Source organism: Patagioenas fasciata, chromosome 1, assembly GCF_037038585.1.
Source record: "Patagioenas fasciata isolate bPatFas1 chromosome 1, bPatFas1.hap1, whole genome shotgun sequence".
In the NCBI taxonomy this organism is placed as follows: domain Eukaryota; kingdom Metazoa; phylum Chordata; class Aves; order Columbiformes; family Columbidae; genus Patagioenas; species Patagioenas fasciata.
This window is the reverse complement of record NC_092520.1, coordinates 386,487-404,857: the sequence shown is the minus strand read 5'-3', so window position 1 is coordinate 404,857 and position 18,371 is coordinate 386,487. Positions and strand designations below refer to the sequence as shown.

The 18,371-nt window shown below is 68.4% G+C and overlaps 1 protein-coding gene across 3 annotated transcripts; it reads left to right on the top strand.

The window, feature by feature from the left end:
* Window positions 1-1,759: 1,759 nt before the first annotated feature.
* On the top strand, window positions 1,760-17,409 carry TRIM3 (tripartite motif containing 3). Of its 3 annotated transcripts, XM_065834289.2 has the most exons (12): window positions 1,760-1,870; window positions 3,872-4,020; window positions 7,712-7,943; window positions 8,899-9,050; window positions 9,114-9,294; window positions 10,926-11,649; window positions 12,386-12,489; window positions 13,214-13,381; window positions 13,444-13,612; window positions 14,956-15,026; window positions 15,637-15,777; window positions 17,137-17,409. In XM_065834289.2, exons 2-12 carry the CDS (start codon window positions 3,890-3,892, stop codon window positions 17,287-17,289), a joined length of 2,226 nt encoding a protein of 741 aa, XP_065690361.1. In that variant the 5' UTR covers window positions 1,760-1,870; window positions 3,872-3,889; the 3' UTR covers window positions 17,290-17,409. The 3 variants fall into 3 exon arrangements, with proteins under 3 accessions (XP_065690361.1, XP_065690370.2, XP_065690393.1); XM_065834298.2 differs by lacking the exon at window positions 1,760-1,870 and having other exon boundaries at window positions 12,390-12,489; XM_065834321.2 differs by lacking the exons at window positions 1,760-1,870; window positions 3,872-4,020 and adding an exon at window positions 4,358-4,416.
* Window positions 17,410-18,371: the final 962 nt, after the last annotated feature.

Here is an 18,371-nt window from a genome sequence, read left to right as displayed (position 1 = left end):
CCCACACGGTGCTGTGTCCTCCCGGGCCATCAGCAGCTGTGACCCTGCCGTGGGTCGCGCACAGAAGTGGGGACTGCAGGATGATGTGTGTGGTGCTGGGTGCATGGGGAGGGGTGCTGGGGCGCTGTGGGCTTGGGCTCGGTGTGAGGCTCCTGCTCCTCGTGGGGACGCGAGCCCGTGGGGAACAGCCGGCTGGGCACAGATCAATCACGGATCAATCACGGATCAATCACGGATCAATCACAGATCAATCACAGCATGGACTGGGTTGGAAAAGCCCTCAGAGATCACCCAGTCCAACCCTTGGTCCAGCTCCAGCCCATTGACCAGATCACGGCACTCAGTGCCATGGCCAATCTCAGTTTACAAACCTCCATGGCCGGTGAGTCCAGCACCTCCCTGGGCAGCCATTCCAATGCTGACCACTCTCTCTGCACAGAATTGCTTTCTCATCTCCAGCCTCAATTTCCCCTGGCAGAGTTGAAGCCCCTGCCCCCTTGTCCTATTGCTGACTGCCTGGGAGAAGAGCCCAATCCCCCCTGGCTAGAACTGCCCTTCAGGTCGTTCTAGAGAGTGCTGAGCTCACCTCTAAGCCTCCTCTGCTCCAGACTGAACAAGCCCAGCTCCCTCAGCCTCTCCCCATAGGGCTTGTGCTCAAGTCCCTTCCCCAGTCTCGTTGCTCTTCTCTGGACCCGCTCCAGCACTTCAATATCGTTCCTGAGCTGGGGAGCCCTGCCACGTCCCCCCTTACATGAACAGGGGTTGGGGGTGCTGGAGCCCCCCAAGTGTTTCCCCATGGGCACAGAAAGGAGCGTGTGGGGCCTGAGAATTGGGGGCTGGCCTGGACTGGAGAGACCTTGCAAGTCTATGGTCCAACCCCCTGCTCCAAGGTGTGGGTCAGACCCCCAGCTCATCACGGACCCACAGCTCATCACACACCCCATAGCTCATCACAGACCCCACAGCTCATCATGGACCCCACAGCTCATCACGGACCCACAGCTCATCACGGACCCACAGATCATCATGGACCCACAGCTCATCACAGACCCACAGCTCATCATGGACCCACAGCTCATCACACACCCCATAGCTCATCACAGACCCCACAGCTCATCATGGACCCCACAGCTCATCACGGACCCACAGCTCATCATGGACCCACAGATCATCATGGACCCACAGCTCATCACGGACCCACAGCTCATCATGGACCCACAGATCATCATGGACCCACAGCTCATCACACACCCCACAGCTCATCATGGACCCCACAGCTCATCACGGACCCACAGCTCATCATGGACCCACAGATCATCACGCACCCCCCAGCTCATCACACACCCCATAGCTCATCACAGACCCCCCAGCTCATCACGCACCCCCCAGCTCATCACACCCCCATATATTTTGGGGGGGGGTCTGCCAGCCTGTCTCCCCCTCCCCATTTGGAAGCGGATGCGGGATGCGGTTGCCGTGGCGACAGCCGGGTACCCCGGGGATGCGGAGTGGGCGCGCCCGGCATCCCCCCCACTGCAGAGCCACAGCCCGGGCGCGACCATTTATGGCGGGGGGGGGGGAGGTGGTGTGGCGGGGTCTCCAGTGTCCCACGGGCCCCCCGCGCGGGTCCCACGGCTGGGGGTGCGCAACGCGTCGCTCCGCGACGCGTTGCGCACCCCCAGCCGTGGGACCCGCGCGGGGGGCCCGTGCAATTTGTATCTCCCCCCACTCGTGTCCCCCCCATCCCTCACCATGGTGCGCTCCGGGCTGGCAGCGCCGTCCCCCCCCGCCCCTGGCGCAGTCCCCGCCGCCGGCCCGGGGCCGAGGATGCGGGGAAGGGGCCCGCGGAGAGGAGGGGGCTGCGTGGGGGGTGAGTGGGGTGTCACGCGTGGGGGGGCACACGCGCATGTTGGGCGCGGGGCTGTGGGGGGACTTGGGTGGGGATTTATAAGTGGGGACGGGGACAACGGGGCACAGGGACATGGGGGGCGGGATGCGGAGACCGCGGCATCACGGCGCGGACACGCAGCGGCTCCGCGGGCGGGGCTGGCGCTGCCCCCCCGTGTGTCCCCCCCGTGTCCCCCGTGTCCCCCGTGTCCCGTGTGCGCTGCGGCGGGCGGTGCCGCACAATGGCGGCCGGGGCGGGGCCGGGCCTGGAGCGCGGGGGCCGCTGCGGCGCCGTGAGCGGGACCGGGACCGGGGAACGGGGGGGACGGGGGGGACGGGGGGCTCTGGGGCCGCTGTGGGGCGGGCGGGGGGTCCCGGGGGTGCGGGAGGGTATGGGGGCAGCGGGGGCCGTGGGGCAGGGGGGGGCCGGGGCAGAGGTGCCGTGGGGGCCGTGGGGCAGGGGTGCTGTGGGTGCTGTGGGGCTGGCAGGGGGTCCTGCGGGGCTGGCAGGGGGTGCCGTGGGGCAGGGGGTGCCGTGGGGCAGGGGTGCCGTGGGGCAGGGGTACAGTGAGTGCTATGGGCCAGGGGGTGACCGGGGCAGGGGTGCCGTGGGTGCTCTGGGGCTGGCAGGGGCTCTGTGCCGGCCCCACCGCTATGGGGTGAGGAGCCGCTCGTGGGGCAGAGTTGTGGGTCCCGTGGGGCTGAGCAGGGCGTCCAGGTGCTGTGGGTCCCCGCCGTGTCCCCTGGAGTGTGTGGGGCCGATCCTGGGGGGCTGTGGGACTGATCCTGTGGGGCTGTGGGGCCAATGCTGGGGGGCTGTGGGGCTGTGGGACTGATCCTGCAGGGTTGTGGGGCCAATGCTGTGGGGGTTGATGCTGTGGGTCCGGGTCCGTGGGGCTATGGGGTTGATGCCATGGGGCCGATGCTGTGGGGCTGTAGGGTTGATGCTGTGGGTCCGGGGCTGTGGGGCTGTGGGGTTGATGCTGTGGGGCTGATGCCGTGGGGTTGTGGGGGTTGATGCTGTGGGTCTGGGTCCATGGGGCCGTGGGGTTGATGTGGTCAGGCTGATGCCGTGGGGTTGATGCTGTGGGTCCGGGTCTGTGAGGCTGTGGGGTTGATGCTGTGGGGTTGATGCTGTGGGTCCGGGACCGTGGGGCTGTGGGGTTGATGCTGTGGGGTTGATGCTGTGGGTCCGAGGCTGTGGGGCTGTGGGGTTAATGCTGTGGGGTTGATGCTGTGGGGTTGATGCTGTGGGTCCGAGGCTGTGGGGCTGTGGGGTTAATGCTGTGGGGTTGATGCTGTGGGGTTGATGCTGTGGGTCCGGGACCGTGGGGCTGTGGGGTTGATGCTGTGGGTCTGGGGCTGTGGGGCTGTGGGGTTGATGCTGTGGGGCTGATGCCGTGGGGTTGTGGGGGTTGATGCTGTGGGTCTGGGTCCATGGGGCCGTGGGGTTGATGTGGTCAGGCTGATGCCGTGGGGTTGATGCTGTGGGTCCGGGTCTGTGAGGCTGTGGGGTTGATGCTGTGGGGTTGATGCTGTGGGTCCGGGACCGTGGGGCTGTGGGGTTGATGCTGTGGGGTTGATGCTGTGGGTCCGAGGCTGTGGGGCTGTGGGGTTAATGCTGTGGGGTTGATGCTGTGGGGTTGATGCTGTGGGTCCGAGGCTGTGGGGCTGTGGGGTTAATGCTGTGGGGTTGATGCTGTGGGGTTGATGCTGTGGGTCCGGGACCGTGGGGCTGTGGGGTTGATGCTGCGGGGTTGATGCTGTGGGTCCGGGGCCGTGGGGCCGTGGGGTTGATGCTGCGGGGTTGATGCTGTGGGTCCAGGGCCATGGGGTTGATGCTGTGGGGTTAATGCTGTGGGTCCGGGGCCATGGGGTTGATGCTGCGGGGTTAATGCTGTGGGTCTGGGGCCGTGGGGTTGATGCTGCGGGGTTGGTGCCGCGGGGCCGGTGCCGTGGGGCCCATGGCGCGCCCGTGCCGCAGGCTGACCGTGAGGCCGCCATGGCGCGGCGCGAGGCCGGCGCCAGCCCGGTGGTGCGGCAGATCGACCAGCAGTTCCTGGTGTGCAGCATCTGCCTGGACCGCTACCGCAACCCCAAGGTGCTGCCGTGCCTGCACACCTTCTGCGAGAGGTGGGGTACCCCGCACCCCTTAACCCTGCATCCCCACACCCCATAACCCTGCATCCCCACACCCCTTAACCCTGCATCCCCACACCCCTTAACCCTGCATCCCCACACCCCATAACCCTGCATCCCCACACCCCTTAACCCTGCATCCCCACACCCCTTAACCCTGCATCCCCACACCCCATAACCCTGCATCCCCACACCCCTTAACCCTGCATCCCCACACCCCTTAACCCTGCATCCCCACACCCCATAACCCTGCATCCCCACACCCCTTAACCCTGCATCCCCACACCCCTTAACCCTGCATCCCCACACCCCTTAACCCTGCATCCCCACACCCCATAACCCTGCACACAGCCCCGAGGTGCTGCCGTGCCTGCACACCTTCTGCGAGAGGTGGGGTACCCTGCACCCCATAACCCTGTACCCCCATATCCCTGCACCCCTGCACCCCGTACCCCTGCACACAGCCCCGAGGTGCTGCCGTGCCCGCACACCTTCTGCGGGAGGTGGGGTACCCCCATAGCCCCGCACCCCCGTAACCCTGTACCCCTGCACCCCCACAAACAGCCCTGCACCTTTGTACCCCCGCATGCAGCCCTGCACACAGCCTCGTGCCCCTGCACCCCTGCACACAGCGCTGCACCCACTGCATCCCCTGCACCCCTGCACACAGCACTGCACTCACTGCATCCACTGCACCCCTGCACCCCTGCACACAGCACTGCACTCACTGCACCCACTGCATCCCCTGCACCCCTGCACACAGCACTGCACCCACTGCATCCCCTGCACCCCTGCACCCCTGCACACAGCGCTGCACCCACTGCATCCCCTGCACCCCTGCACACAGCACTGCACCCACTGCATCCCCTGCACCCCTGCACACAGCACTGCACTCACTGCATCCCCTGCACCCCTGCACCCCTGCACACAGCGCTGCACCCACTGCATCCCCTGCACCCCTGCACACAGCACTGCACCCACTGCACCCACTGCATCCCCTGCACCCCTGCACACAGCACTGCACTCACTGCACCCACTGCATCCCCTGCACCCCTGCACACAGCGCTGCACCCGCTGCACCCACTGCACCCACTGCATCCCCTGCACCACTGCACCACTGCACCTGCACATCCCCACTGTGTCCCTGGCGTGTCCCTCCCGTGACCTGCTGTGTCCCCAGCACCACTGCATCCCCACTGCATCCCCACTGCATCCCCACCGCATCCCCACTGCATCCCCACTGCATCCCCACTGCATCCCCACTGCATCCCCGCGGTGCCCACGGGGCTCCCTGTGCCCCCACTGTGTCCCCATGGCCTCCCTGTGTCCTCCATGTGTCCTCACTGTCCCCATGGCCTCCCTGTGTCCCCCGTGTGTTCCCACTGTCCCCATGGTCCCCCGCATCCCCACTGAGCCCCATCCCGTTCTGTCCCCATCCCGTTCTGTCCCCATCGCGCTGTGTCCGGCTGCTCCTGCCCCACGGCACGGGGGGCTTGGGGGGTTTGTTTGGGGGTTTGGGGTGGTTTTGGGGGGCTGGGGGGCTGCAGCGCATCCCTGGGCTCTACTGGAGTTTGTTCTCTGTGCCCCACAGCCCCGAGCCCCAAAATGCCCCCCCCCACCACTCCCCTCTGTCTGTCCGTCCGTCCCTGTGTCCGTCCGCCCCCCGGGGCTCTGGCAGCGACTGCCCGGTCACTGCGGTGTGGCCTCCTGTCCATCTGTCCCTCCTGTCCATCTGTCCCTCCTGTCCATCTGTCCCTCCTGTCCATCTGTCCCGCCGTCTGTCCGCCCCCGCGCCCTGGTGTGCCCAGCGCAGCCCTCCCGTCCGTCTGTCCGTCCCGCTGTCTGTCTGCCCCCCCAGCCCCGTCCCTCTGCTCCTGCCCCACGCACCCTGATCCCTCCCGTCCGTCTGTCCTGTGGCCACTCTGTCCTGCCAGCCCTGGCCCTCACTCACATGCGGTGCAGCCCTCCTGTCCGTCTGTCTGTCCTGCTGCCCGTCCAGTCCCTCCCTCTGCTGCTGTCCTGCGCTCCGTCCCTCCCGTCCGTGTGTCTGTCCTGAGCCCCGTCCCTCTGCTCCTGCCTGCACCCCCATCCCTCCCGTCTGTCTGTCCATCCCTCTGCTCCCGCCCGCTCCCCATCCCTCCATCCATATTGTCTGTCCGTCCGTCCCTCTGCTCCTGCCCACCGCCTGTCCCGTCCGTGTGTCCATCCCGTGGGGCTGAGCCGTGTCCGTCCTGTCCGTGTGTCCATCCCTCTGCTCCTGCCTGCCGCCCGTCCCGTCCGTGTGCCCGTCCCGTCTGTCTGCCTGGCCCGTCTGTGTGTCCGTCCTACGGGGCTGACCCATGTCCGTCCCGTCCGTGTGTCCATCCCGTCCGTGTGTCCGTCCCGTCCGTGTGCCTGTCCCACAGTTGAGCCGTGTCCATCCTGTCCATGCGTCTGTCCCGTCCGCGTGTCCGTCCCGCAGTTGAGCCATGCCCATCCTGTCCGTGTGTCCGTCCTGCGGCTGAGCTGTGTTGGTCCCGTCCGCATGTCTGTCCCATCCATGCGTCCGTCCCGTCCGTGTGCCCATCCCGTCCATGTGCCCGTCCCATCTGTGTGTCCATCCCATCTGTGTGTCCGTCCTGTGGTTGAGCCACGTCCGTGTGTCCATCCCGTCCGTGTGTCCATCCCGTCCGTGTGTCCATCCCGTCCGTGTGTCCATCCCGTCCGTGTGTCCGTCCTGCGGCTGAGCCGTGCCCGTCCCATCCGTGTGCCCATCCCATCTGTGTGTCCATCCCGTCCATACGTCCGTCCTGCGGTTGAGCTGTGTCCGTCCCGTCCATACATCTGTCCCGTCCGTGCGTCTGTCCCGTTGGTGCATCTGTCCCGTCTGTGTGTCCATCCCATCTGTGTGTCCGTCCTGCAGTTGAGCCGCGTCCGTCCCGTCCATGCGTCTGTCCCATCGATGCGTCCGTCCTGTCCGTGTGTCCATCCCACCCGTGTGTCCGTCCTGCGGTTGAGCCGCGTCCGTCCCGTCAGTGTGTCCGTCCCATCCGTGTGTCCATCCCATCCGTGTGTCCGTCCTGCGGTTGAGCCACGTCCGTCCCGTCGATGCGTCTGTCCTGTCCGTGTGTCAATCCCACCCATGTGTCCGTCCTGCGGTTAAGCCGTGTCCGTCCTGTCCGTGCGTCCGTCCTGTCCGTGTGTCCATCCCATCCGTGTGTCCATCCTGCGGTTGAGCCGCGTCCGTCCCGTCCGTATGTCCGTCCCGTCCATGTGTCCGTCCCGTCCGTGTGTCCGTCCTGCGGTTGAGCCGCGTCCGTCCCGTCGATGCGTCCGTCCTGTCCATGTGTCCATCCCACCCATGTGTCTGTCCTGCGGTTAAGCCGTGTCCGTCCCGTCGGTGTGTCCGTCCCGTCGGTGTGTCTGTCATGTCCGTGTGTCCATCCCATCCGTGTGTCTGTCCTGCGGTTGAGCCACATCCGTCCCGTCAGTGCATCCGTCCCGTCAGCGCGTCCATCCCGTCCGTGTGTCTGTCCCATCCGTGTGTCCATCCTGCGGTTGAGCCGCGTCCGTCCCGTCGGTGCGTCCGTCCCGTCGGTGTGTCTGTCCCATCCATGTGTCCATCCTGCGGTTGAGCCGCGTCCGTCCCGTCGGTGCGTCCGTCCCGTCGGTGCGTCCGTCCGGTCTGAGCCGCGCCCGCCCGCAGGTGCCTGCAGAACTACATCCCGCCGCAGAGCCTCTCGCTGTCGTGCCCCGTGTGCCGCCAGACGTCCATCCTGCCCGAGCGCGGCGTGGCCGCGCTGCAGAACAACTTCTTCATCACCAACCTCATGGAGGTGCTGCAGCGCCAGCCCGACGGGCCGCATCCTGCGCGCGGCGGCGACCCGCTCAGCGCCGTCACCGGCCAGCCGCTCTGCTGCCCCAACCACGAGGGCAAGGTGCGCCGGGACGGGCTGCAGGGGCTGCAGGGGCCGGGGTGGCCATGGGGCTGTGGGGGTCCAGGGGGGCTGCAGGGGCCGGGGGGCTGCAGGCTCTGGGGGGCTGTGGGGGCCCAGGGGGGCTGCAAGAATCTGGGGGAGCTGCAGGGGTCCAGGGGCATTTGGGAGTCCCAGGGACAGGGGGGTCTGGGGGACTGCAGGGCACCAGGTGAACTGGGGTCCCGTGGTCTGGGGGGTCCTGGTGGCACTGGAGGGTCCCATGGTCTGGGGGTTCCCAGGGGCACAGGGGTCCCAAGTACACAGGGGTCCAGGGCTCATGGGGTTACCATGGGCACAGGGTCCTGGGTGCACGGGGTCCTGGTTTCATGGGGTTCCCATGGGCACAGGGTCCCGGGTGCAAGGGGGTCCCAGGGGCACAGGGGTCCCAGGTTCATGGGGATCCCAGGGGCACAGGGTCCTGGGTGCACGGGGTCCTGGGTTCATGGGGTTCCCAGGGGCACAGGGGTCCCAGGTTCATGGGGGTCCCAGGGACACAGGGTCCTAGGTGCACGGGGTCCCAGGTTCATGGGGTTCCCAGGGGCACAGGGTCCTGGATTCACGGGGTTCCCAGGGGCACAGGGGTCCCAGGTTCATGGGGTTCCCAGGGGCACAGGGGTCCCAGTGGCACAGGGTCCTGCGTGCACGGGGTCCTGGTTTCATGGGGTTCCCATGGGCACAGGGTCCTGGGTGCATAGGGGTCCCAGGGGCATGGAGGTCCCAGGTTCATGGGGGTCCCAAGGGCACAGGGTCCTGGGTGCACGGGGTCCCAGGTTCATGGGGGTCCCATGGGCACAGGGTCCTGGGTGCACGGGGTCCCAGGTTCATGGGGGTCCCATGGGCACAGGGTCCTGGGTGCACGGGGTGCCGGGGGTCCGGGGGCGTGGGTGCAGCCCCCAGCAGCCAGTGCCCGGCGCAGGTGATGGAGTTCTACTGCGAGCCGTGCGAGACGGCGATGTGCCGCGAGTGCACGGCCGGGGAGCACCGCGAGCACCGCACGGTGCCGCTGCGCGACGTGCTGGAGCAGCACAAGGCGGCCCTGCAGCAGCAGCTGGACGCGGTGCGTTGCAGGTAGGCAGCGGGGCCCCCGGGCGCCCCCCGCGCCCGCCCCGCGCCCACCCGTGTGCCCCGCAGGCTCCCGCAGCTGGCGGCCGCGGCGGCGCTGGTGTCGGAGATCAGCCGGCAGCTGGGCGAGCGCAAGGACGAGGCGGTGGCCGAGATCGGCAGCACCTTCGAGGAGCTGGAGGCGGCGCTGCGGCAGCGCCGGGGGCTGCTGGTGCGCGACCTGGAGGCCGCCTGCGGCGCCAAGCAGAAGGTGACGGCCCCGCCACGCGGGCCCCGTGTCCCTGTGCTCCGTGTCCCATGTCCCCGTGTCCCCATGCACCGTGTCCCATGTCCTCACGTCCCTATGTCCCCATGCACTGTGCCCTGTGTCCCGTGTCCCCATGTCCCCATGCACTGTGTCCCCATGTCCCCATGCACTGTGTCCCATGTCCTCATGTCCCTATGTCCCCATGCACCGTGTCCCATGTCCCCATGCTCCGTGTCCCCATGCTCCGTGTCTCCATGCTCCGTGTCCCCATGCCACCGTGTCCCCATGCACCGTGTCCCCATGCCACCGTGTCCCCATGCACCGTGTCCCCATGTCCCCATGCACCATGTCCCATGTCCCCATGCACCACGTCCCGTGCCCCCACGCCTGCGTGTTGCCATGCCCGGTGCAGCCCTGTGCGGTCCAACGGGGCTGTGCTGGGGTCTGTGCACCTGCAACGATCCTGTCCCAGGGGTCAGGGTCCTGGTCCCGTCCCTGCGGTCAGGGTCACATCCTGATCGCCAGGGTCCCGTCCTGGCAATGAGAGTCCCATCCCAGCAGTGAGGGTCCCATACTTGTGGCGGGGTCCTGTCCCCACGGCCAGGGTCCTATCCCAGTGATGAGGGTCCCGTCCCCATGGCCGGGGTCCCGTCCCCATGATCAGGGTCCCGTCCCCATAATCAGGGTCCCATCCCAGTGATGAGGGTCCCATCCCCGTGCGAGGTGCCGTGTCCCCATGGTGCCGTGTCCCTGTGCGAGGTGCCATGTGTCCGCGGTGGCCGTGTCCCTGTGCGAGGTGCCATGTCCCTGCAGCGGCTTTGTCCCTGCGGTGCCGTGTCCCCATGGTGGCCGTGTCCCCACGCAAGCTGCCATGTCCCCGCGGCGGCTCTGTCCCCGCGGTGCCGTGTCCCCATGCCGCCGTGTCCCCATGGTGGCTCTGTCCCCATGCTGCCGTGTCCCCATGGTGGCTCTGTCCCCATGCCGCCATGTCCCCATGGTGGCTCTGTCCCCGCGGTGCCGTGTCCCCATGCTGCCGTGTCCCCATGCTGCCATGTCCCTATGGTGGCTCTGTCCCCGCGGTGCCGTGTCCCCATGCCGCCGTGTCCCTATGGTGGCTCTGTCCCCGCGGTACTGTGTCCCCATGCCGCCGTGTCCCCATGGTGGCTGTGTCCCCGCGGTGCCGTGTCCCCATGCTGCCGTGTCCCTATGGTGGCTGTGTCCCCGCGGTGCCGTGTCCCCATGGTGGCTCTGTCCCCGCGGTGCCGTGTCCCCATGCTGCCATGTCCCCATGGTGGCTCTGTCCCCACAGTGCCGTGTCCCCATGCCGCCGTGTCCCCATGGTGGCTCTGCCCCGCGGTGCCGTGTCCCCATGGTGGCTCTGTCCCCGCGGTGCCGTGTCCCCATGGCGCCGTGTCCCCATGGTGGCTCTGTCCCCGCGGTGCCGTGTCCCCATGGCGCCGTGTCCCCATGGTGGCTCTGCCCCGCGGTGCCGTGTCCCCATGGTGGCTCTGTCCCCGCGGTGCCGTGTCCCCACGGTGCCGTGTCCCCATGGTGGCTCTGTCCCCGCGGTGCCGTGTCCCCATGGTGGCTCTGTCCCCGCGGTGCCGTGTCCCCATGCCGCCGTGTCCCCGCAGGTGCTGCAGGCGCAGCTGGAGGCGCTGCGGCAGGGCCAGGAGAGCATCCTGAGCAGCTGCGCGTTCGCGGAGCAGGCGCTGCGGCACGGCACGGCCAGCGAGGTGCTGCTGGTGCAGAAGCAGATGGGCGAGCGGCTGAGCGAGCTGGCGGCGCGCGCCTTCCCCGAGCACCCGCACGAGAACGCGCAGCTCGACCTGGCCGTGGAGACCGACGCCGTGCGCAGGTCCATCCTCAACCTGGGCGCGCTCGTCACCACCAGCGCCACGGCGCACGAGACGGTGGCCACGGGCGAGGGGCTGCGGCACGCCGTGGTGGGGCAGCCGGCCTCGCTCAGCGTCACCACCAAGGACAAGGACGGCGAGCTCGTGCGCAGCGGCGGCGCCTGCCTGCGCTTCCAGGTGACGGGGCCGGACGGCGGCGCGGCCGAGGCCGAGGTGCAGGACAACAGGAACGGCACCTACGAGCTGCTGTACACGCCGCGCGCCGAGGGCGACTTCCAGCTGTCGGTGCTGCTCTACGGGCAGCCCCTGCGCGGCAGCCCCTTCCGCGTGCGCGCCGTCAAGCCCAGCGACGTGCCGCCCTCGCCCGACGACGCCAAGCGCCGCGTCAAGTCCCCCAGCGGCGCGCACATCCGGCAGAAGGCCGTGCGGCGCCCGTCCAGCATGTACGGCAGCGCCAAGAAGAAGGAGAACCCCATCGAGGACGAGCTCATCTTCCGCGTGGGTGAGCGCCCGCGCCCGCCCCGCGCGGCTGGGGGTCCCGGGGGCTCCTGGGGGCTTCCCGGGGCTCCTTGTGGCTCCCCAGGGCTCGGGGGGTCCCTCGGGTGCTGGGGGCCCCTGGGGCTCCTTGTGGTCCCCCAGGGTTGTGGGGGTTCCTTGGGGCTCCCAGGGCAGTGGGGGCTCCCAGGGCGGGGAGGGTTCCCTGGGTGTCCCCGGGACTCTGTGTGTTCCTGGGTGTCCCCAGTGTCCCCGGTGTCCCGTGTCCCCGTGTCCCTTGTGTCCCCATGTCCCCCGTGTCCCCGATGTCTCCGGTGTCTCAGTGTCCCAGTGTCCCGTGTCCCAGTGTCCCGTGTCCCGGTGTCCCATTTCCCAGTGTCCCGTGTCCCGGTGTCCCGTGTCCCAGTGTCCCATGTCCCAGTGTCCCGTGTCCCGGTGTCCCATTTCCCAGTGTCCCGTGTCCCGGTGTCCCGTGTCCCAGTGTCCCGTGTCCCATGTCCCCGTGTCCCAGTGTCCCCGTGTCCCCGTGTCCCTGTGTCCCGTGTCCCAGTGTCCTGGTGTCCCTGTGTGTTCCTGGGTGTCCCCAGTGTCCCCATGTCCCCGGTGTCCCAGTGTCCCAGTGTCCCGGTGTCCCCGTGTCCCCGTGTCCCGGTGTCCCCGTGTCCCGTGTCCCGGTGTCCCGTGTCCCGTGTCCTGGTGTCCTGGTGTCCCCGTGTCCCGTGTCCAGCCCCGCTGTGCCGCAGGAAGCCGTGGCCGCGAGAAGGGCGAGTTCACCAACCTGCAGGGCATCTCCACCTCCAGCAGCGGCCGCATCGTGGTGGCCGACAGCAATAACCAGTGCGTGCAGGTACGGCCCCGGCAGCCGGCGCGGCCCGGCCCGACCCGCCCCCAGCCCTGGCCCCAGCCCTGGCCCCAGCCCTGGCCCCATCCCATCCCCGGCCCAGCCTGGCCTGTCCCATCCCGTCCCTGTCCTGTCCCCATCCTGTCCTGTCCCGTCCCATCCTGTCCCCAACCTGTCCCATCCCCGTCCTGTCCCCATCCCCATCCCTGTCCCCATCCCCATCCCATCCCATCCCATCCCTGTTGTGTCCCCATTTCATCCCTGTCCCCATCCCATCTCCATCCCTGTCCCTGTGCCCGTCCCCATCGCATCCCCATCCCATCCCCATCCCATCCCTGTCCCCATCCCTGTTGTGTCCCCATTTCATCCCTGTCCCCATCCCATCTCCATCCCTGTCCCTGTGCCCGTCCCCATCGCATCCCCATCCCATCCCCATCCCATCCCCATCCCTGTCCCCGTCCCCATCCTGTCCCCATCCCGTCCCCATCCCATCCCATTCCTGTCCCCATCCCCTCCCCATCCCCATCCCCTCCTCATCCCTGGTCCCCTCCCCTCCCCATCCCCTCCCCATCCCCTCCCCATCCCCTCCCCATCCCCTCCCCATCCCCTCCCCATCCCCTCCCGTCCCGTCCCCTCCCCTCCCCTCCCCATTTCACCCCCATCCCGTCCTGTCCTGTCCCGTCCGTGTCCCCTGCCGTCCCCCGCACCGCTCCCCGCCGTGTCCCCGCAGGTGTTCTCCAACGAGGGGCAGTTCCGGCTGCGGTTCGGGGTGCGCGGCCGCTCCCCGGGGCAGCTGCAGCGCCCCACGGGCGTCACCGTGGACCCCAGCGGGGACATCATCGTGGCCGACTACGACAACCGCTGGGTCAGCATCTTCTCCCCCGAGGGCAAGTTCAAGGTGAGGGGGGTTGGGCGGGGGCGGGGCGGCGGCCGCGCCCGGCGCTGACCCCTCCCCCGCAGAGCAAGATCGGGGCGGGGCGGCTGCTGGGCCCCAAGGGCGTGGCCGTGGACCGCAACGGCCACATCATCGTGGTGGACAACAAGGCCTGCTGCGTCTTCACCTTCCAGCCCAGCGGGAAGATGGTGGCCAAGTTCGGCAGCCGCGGCACGGCCGAGCGCCAGTTCGCGGGTACCCCCGCGCCGCCGGCGGGGAGGGACGGGGGGTGGGGACGGGGGTGGGGTGGGGGTGGGGGTGGGATGGGGGTGCGATGGGGTGGGGATGGGATGGGGGTGGGGGTGGGATGGGAGTGGGATGGGCTGGGGATGGGATGGGATGGGATGGGATGGGATGGAATGGGGGTCAGATGGGGATGGGATGGGGATGGGATGGGGATGGGGATGGGGATGGGATGGGGGTGCGATGGGGATGGGATGGGGGTGCGATGGGGATGGGATGGGATGGGATGGGATGGGATGGGATGGGATGGGATGGGGGTGCGATGGGGACGGGGATGGGGATGGGGATGGGGATGGGGATGGGGATGGGGATGGGATGGGGATGGGATGGGGATGGGGATGGGATGGGGATGGGATGGGGATGGGATGGGGATGGGATGGGGATGGGGATGGGATGGGGGTGGGGATGGGATGGGATGGGGATGGGGATGGGATGGGGATGGGGATGGGATGGGGATGGGATGGGGATGGGATGGGGTGAGAATGGGCTCAGGTTCTGCGCCTGCACCTGGGGCTGGGCTGGTTCCGGTTCCAGCTCTGGGGCTGGGCTCTGGATCTGATCCTGGCTCTGGATCTGATCCTGGCTCTGGGTCTGGTTCGGGCTCAGGTTCCAGGTTCTGGTTCTGGGCTCTGGGTCTGGTTCCAGGCTCAGGTTCCAGGCTCAGGTTCCAGGCTCTGGTTCTAGTTCTGGGCTCGGGTTCTGGGCTCGGGTTCTGGGCTCGGGTTCTGGGCTCGGGTTCTGTGATCTGGTTCTGGGCTGAGGTTCTTGGCTGTGGTTCCAGTTCTGGGCTTGGCTTTTGGGCTCTGGGCTCTGCGTTTGGCTCTGGCTCTAGTTGTGGGGTCTGATTCCAGTTCCGGGTTCTAGGTCAGGGTGTTGGCTCTGGGTTCTGGGCTGGTGTTTCAGTTCTGGGTCTGGGTTATGGATTTGCTTCTGGGCTGTGATTCTGGGCTCGTTCTGGTTCTGGGTTCCAGGTTCTAGCTCTGGGTTCTGGGTTTGAGTTCTGGGCTCATTCTGGCTCATGTTTGGTTTTGGATCCAGGTTCTGGGCTCATGCTCTAGCTCTTGGTTCTAGGCCAGGCACTGGTTCTATGTTCTAGCTCTGTGTTCTTGACTGAGGTTCTGGGCGGTGGTTCCGGGCTCTGGGCTCATGTTCTTGGTCTGGGTTCTGGGTCTGGGCTGCAGTTCTGGCTCAGGGTTCCAGGGGCCGTGCCCCTGGTTCTGGGCTCTGGGTGCCCTGGGGCCGCCCCGGGGGCCCCGTCCGGGCGGGGGTCCCATCCTGCTCGCCCCTCCCCCCAGGGCCCCACTTTGTCGCCGTCAACAACAAGAACGAGATCGTGGTCACCGACTTCCACAACCACTCCGTCAAGGTGCCTGGGGCGACCCCTGACCCCGCGCTGACCCCGCGCTGACCCCGCGCTGACCCCATGCTGACCCCGCGCTGACCCCATGCTGACCCCATGCTGACCCCGTGCTGACCCCATGCTGACCCCGTGCTAACCCTGCTGACCCCACGGTGACCCCACGGTGACCCCACTGACCCCATGCTGACCCCGTGCTGACCCTGCTGATGTCATGCTGACCCCACTGACCTTGTGGTGACCCCACGGTGACCCCACAGTGACCCTGTGATGACCCTGGTGACCCCAGTGACCCCGTGCTGACCCCATGGTGACCCCGCTGACCTCGTGCTGACCTCATGCTGACCCCATGGTGACCCAGTGGTGACCCTAGTGACCCCACTGACCCTGTGCTGACCCCACTGACCCTGTGCTGACCCCATGGTGACCCTGCTGACCTCGCGCTGACCTCATGCTGACCCCATTGACCCCATGGTGACCCCGTGGTGACCCCACTGACCCCATGCTGACCCTGTGCTGACCCCGCACTGACCCCGCTGACCCCATGGTGACCCCGCTGACCCCGTACTGACCCCGCGCTGACCCCGCTGACCCGGTGCTGCCCCGTGCTGCCCCCCAGGTGTACAGTGCGGACGGGGAGTTCCTGTTCAAGTTCGGCTCGCACGGGGAGGGCAACGGGCAGTTCAACGCCCCCACCGGCGTGGCCGTGGACGCCAACGGCAACATCATCGTGGCCGACTGGGGGAACAGCCGCATCCAGGTCACCGCGGGGACACGGGGACGGGGGACACGGGGACGCCAGCACACGGGACCCCTCTGCCCCCAGCTCTGCCCCCCCAGGCTGCCCAGCCCTGGGTGCTGGGCCGGCACAGCGCCCTCCCTGGCCTGTCCCCATCCCCATCCCATCCCTGTCCCCATCCCCATCCCATCCCTGTCCCCATCCCCATCCCCATCCCATCCCTGTCCCCATCCCCATCCCATCCCTGTCCCCATCCCCATCCCCGTCCCCATCCCGTCCCCATCCCCATCCCGTCCCCATCCCCATCCCATCCCCGTCCCCATCCCTGTCCCCATCCCCATCCCGTCCCTGTCCCCATCCCCATCCCCTTCCATCCCTGTCCCATCCCGTTCCATCCCATCCGTCCCTGTCCCACAGGGCGCGGGTCCCCAGCAGCCCGGGTGTGCACAGGGACAGGAGGCAGGGGGCTCAGCCCCCTGGGGACAGGGTCCTGGTCCTGTCGGTCCTGTCACCCCGGGGGCCATCGGGGCAGGGGGTCCCTGGGGACACAGGGACCCGGGCAGGGGCGGTGGGTGGTGGCTGCAGGGCCATGGGGACACAGGGACATGGGGGCACGGGGACAGGGGCCATGGGGACACAGGGCCATAGGGAAATGGGGCCATAGGGACACAGGGCCATGGGAACATGGGGCCATGGGGGACACAGGGGTAGGGGGCCATGGGGACACAGGGCCATAGGGACACAGGGCCATGGGGACACGGGGATAGGGGGCCATGGGGACATGGGGCCATGGGGACACAGGGCCATGGGGACACGGGGACACAAGGACAGGGGACCATGGGGACACAAGGATAGGGGGCCATGGGGCCATGGGGACACAGGGATAGGGGGCCATGGGGCCATGGTGACACAGGGCCATGGGGACACGGGGATAGGGGGCCATGTGGACCCAGGGCCATGGTGATGCAGGGCCATGGGGACACAAGGACAGGGGGCCATGGGGACATGGGGATAGGGGGCCATGGTGACACAGGGCCATGGGGACATGGGGACACGGGGATAGGGGGCCATGGGGCCATGGTGACACAGGGCCATGGGGACATGGGGATAGGGGGCCATGTGGACCCAGGGCCATGGTGATGCAGGGCCATGGGGACACAAGGACAGGGGGCCATGGGGACATGGGGATAGGGGGCCATGGTGACACAGGGCCATGGGGACATGGGGACACAAGGACATGGGGCCATGGGGACACGGGGATAGGGGGCCATGGGGCCATGGTGACACAGGGCCATGGGGACACGGGGATAGGGGGCCATGTGGACCCGGGGCCATGTGGCCATGGACCGTGGGCCCACGCGTGCCCTGTGCCGCCCGCAGGTGTTTGACGGCGCGGGCTCGTTCCTGTCCTACATCAACACGGCGGCCGACCCGCTGTACGGGCCGCAGGGGCTGGCGCTGAGCGCCGACGGACACGTGCTGGTGGCCGACTCGGGCAACCACTGCTTCAAGGCCTACCGCTACCTGCAGTAGGGCCGGCCCCACGGCGCCTGCCCCGCGGCTGACCCACGGCGGGCTGACCCACGGCTGACCCACGGCTGCCCCACGGCGGCCCTGCCCCGGCCTTCACGTGCACTTTATCCGGGGGCGGCCGGGCCGGCGCGGGGCGAGGACGGGGATGGCGGGGGGTGCCGGGGGTCCTGCCCCCCTCCTGCCCCACAGACGGGGGTCCCGACGGCACCTGGGAGCGTGTGGGGCCGGGGGAGCGCCAGGCAGGGCTGGGGCCGTGGGGCGGCCGTGGGGCGGCTGTGGGGCAGTGGGTCCCGGAGCCCACACCCCCCAGGCCCTGACCCCTGCCAGCCCCACAGCCCGCCCCATGGTGGGGGTGTGGGGTGTGGGGCCACCACGTGTGCCTGCCCCACGGCGGGTGTGGGGTGGGGGTCCCTGCCTGCCCCACAGCGGGTGTGGGGTGTGGGTCCCTGCCCCATAGCGGGTGTGGGGTGTGGGTCCCTGCCCCATAGCGTGTGTGGGGTGTGGGTCCCTGCCCCATAGCGTGTGTGGGGTGTGGGGCCGCACGCTGACCAACAGTCTGTACAAAATAAAATATTCTGGAAGAACCGGCCCTGGCAGCTCCAGCCCCACAGCGGGGGGGCAGCACCTCCCTGCCCCACAGCACTGCCCCACAGCACCGCCCCACAGCACCAGCACTGCCCCACAGCACCACCCTGCCCCACAGCACCGCCCCACAGCACCAGCACTGCCCCACAGCACCACCCTGCCCCACAGCACCGTCCCACAGCACCACCCTGCCCCACAGCACCACCCCACAGCACCAGCACTGCCCCACAGCACCACCCTGCCCCACAGCACCGCCCCACAGCACCAGCACTGCCCCACAGCACCACCCTGCCCCACAGCACCGCCCCACAGCACCAGCACTGCCCCACAGCACCACCCTGCCCCACAGCACCGCCCCACAGCACCAGCACTGCCCCACAGCACCACCCTGCCCCACAGCACCACCCCACAGCACCAGCACTGCCCCACAGCACCACCTTGCCCCACAGCACCGCCCCACAGCACCGCCCCACAGCACCACCCTGCCCCACAGCACC

Bases quoted from the DNA above. Each gene is read 5' to 3' on its own strand.
- TRIM3 (XM_065834289.2), top strand. From the start codon at position 3,890: ATGGCGCGGCGCGAGGCCGGCGCCAGCCCGGTGGTGCGGCAGATCGAC. The intron at 7,944-8,898 runs GTGCGCCGGGAC...TGCCCGGCGCAG, and splicing joins GCCCCAACCACGAGGGCAAG to GTGATGGAGTTCTACTGCGA. The intron at 13,613-14,955 runs GTACCCCCGCGC...CCCTCCCCCCAG, and splicing joins GGCCGAGCGCCAGTTCGCGG to GGCCCCACTTTGTCGCCGTC.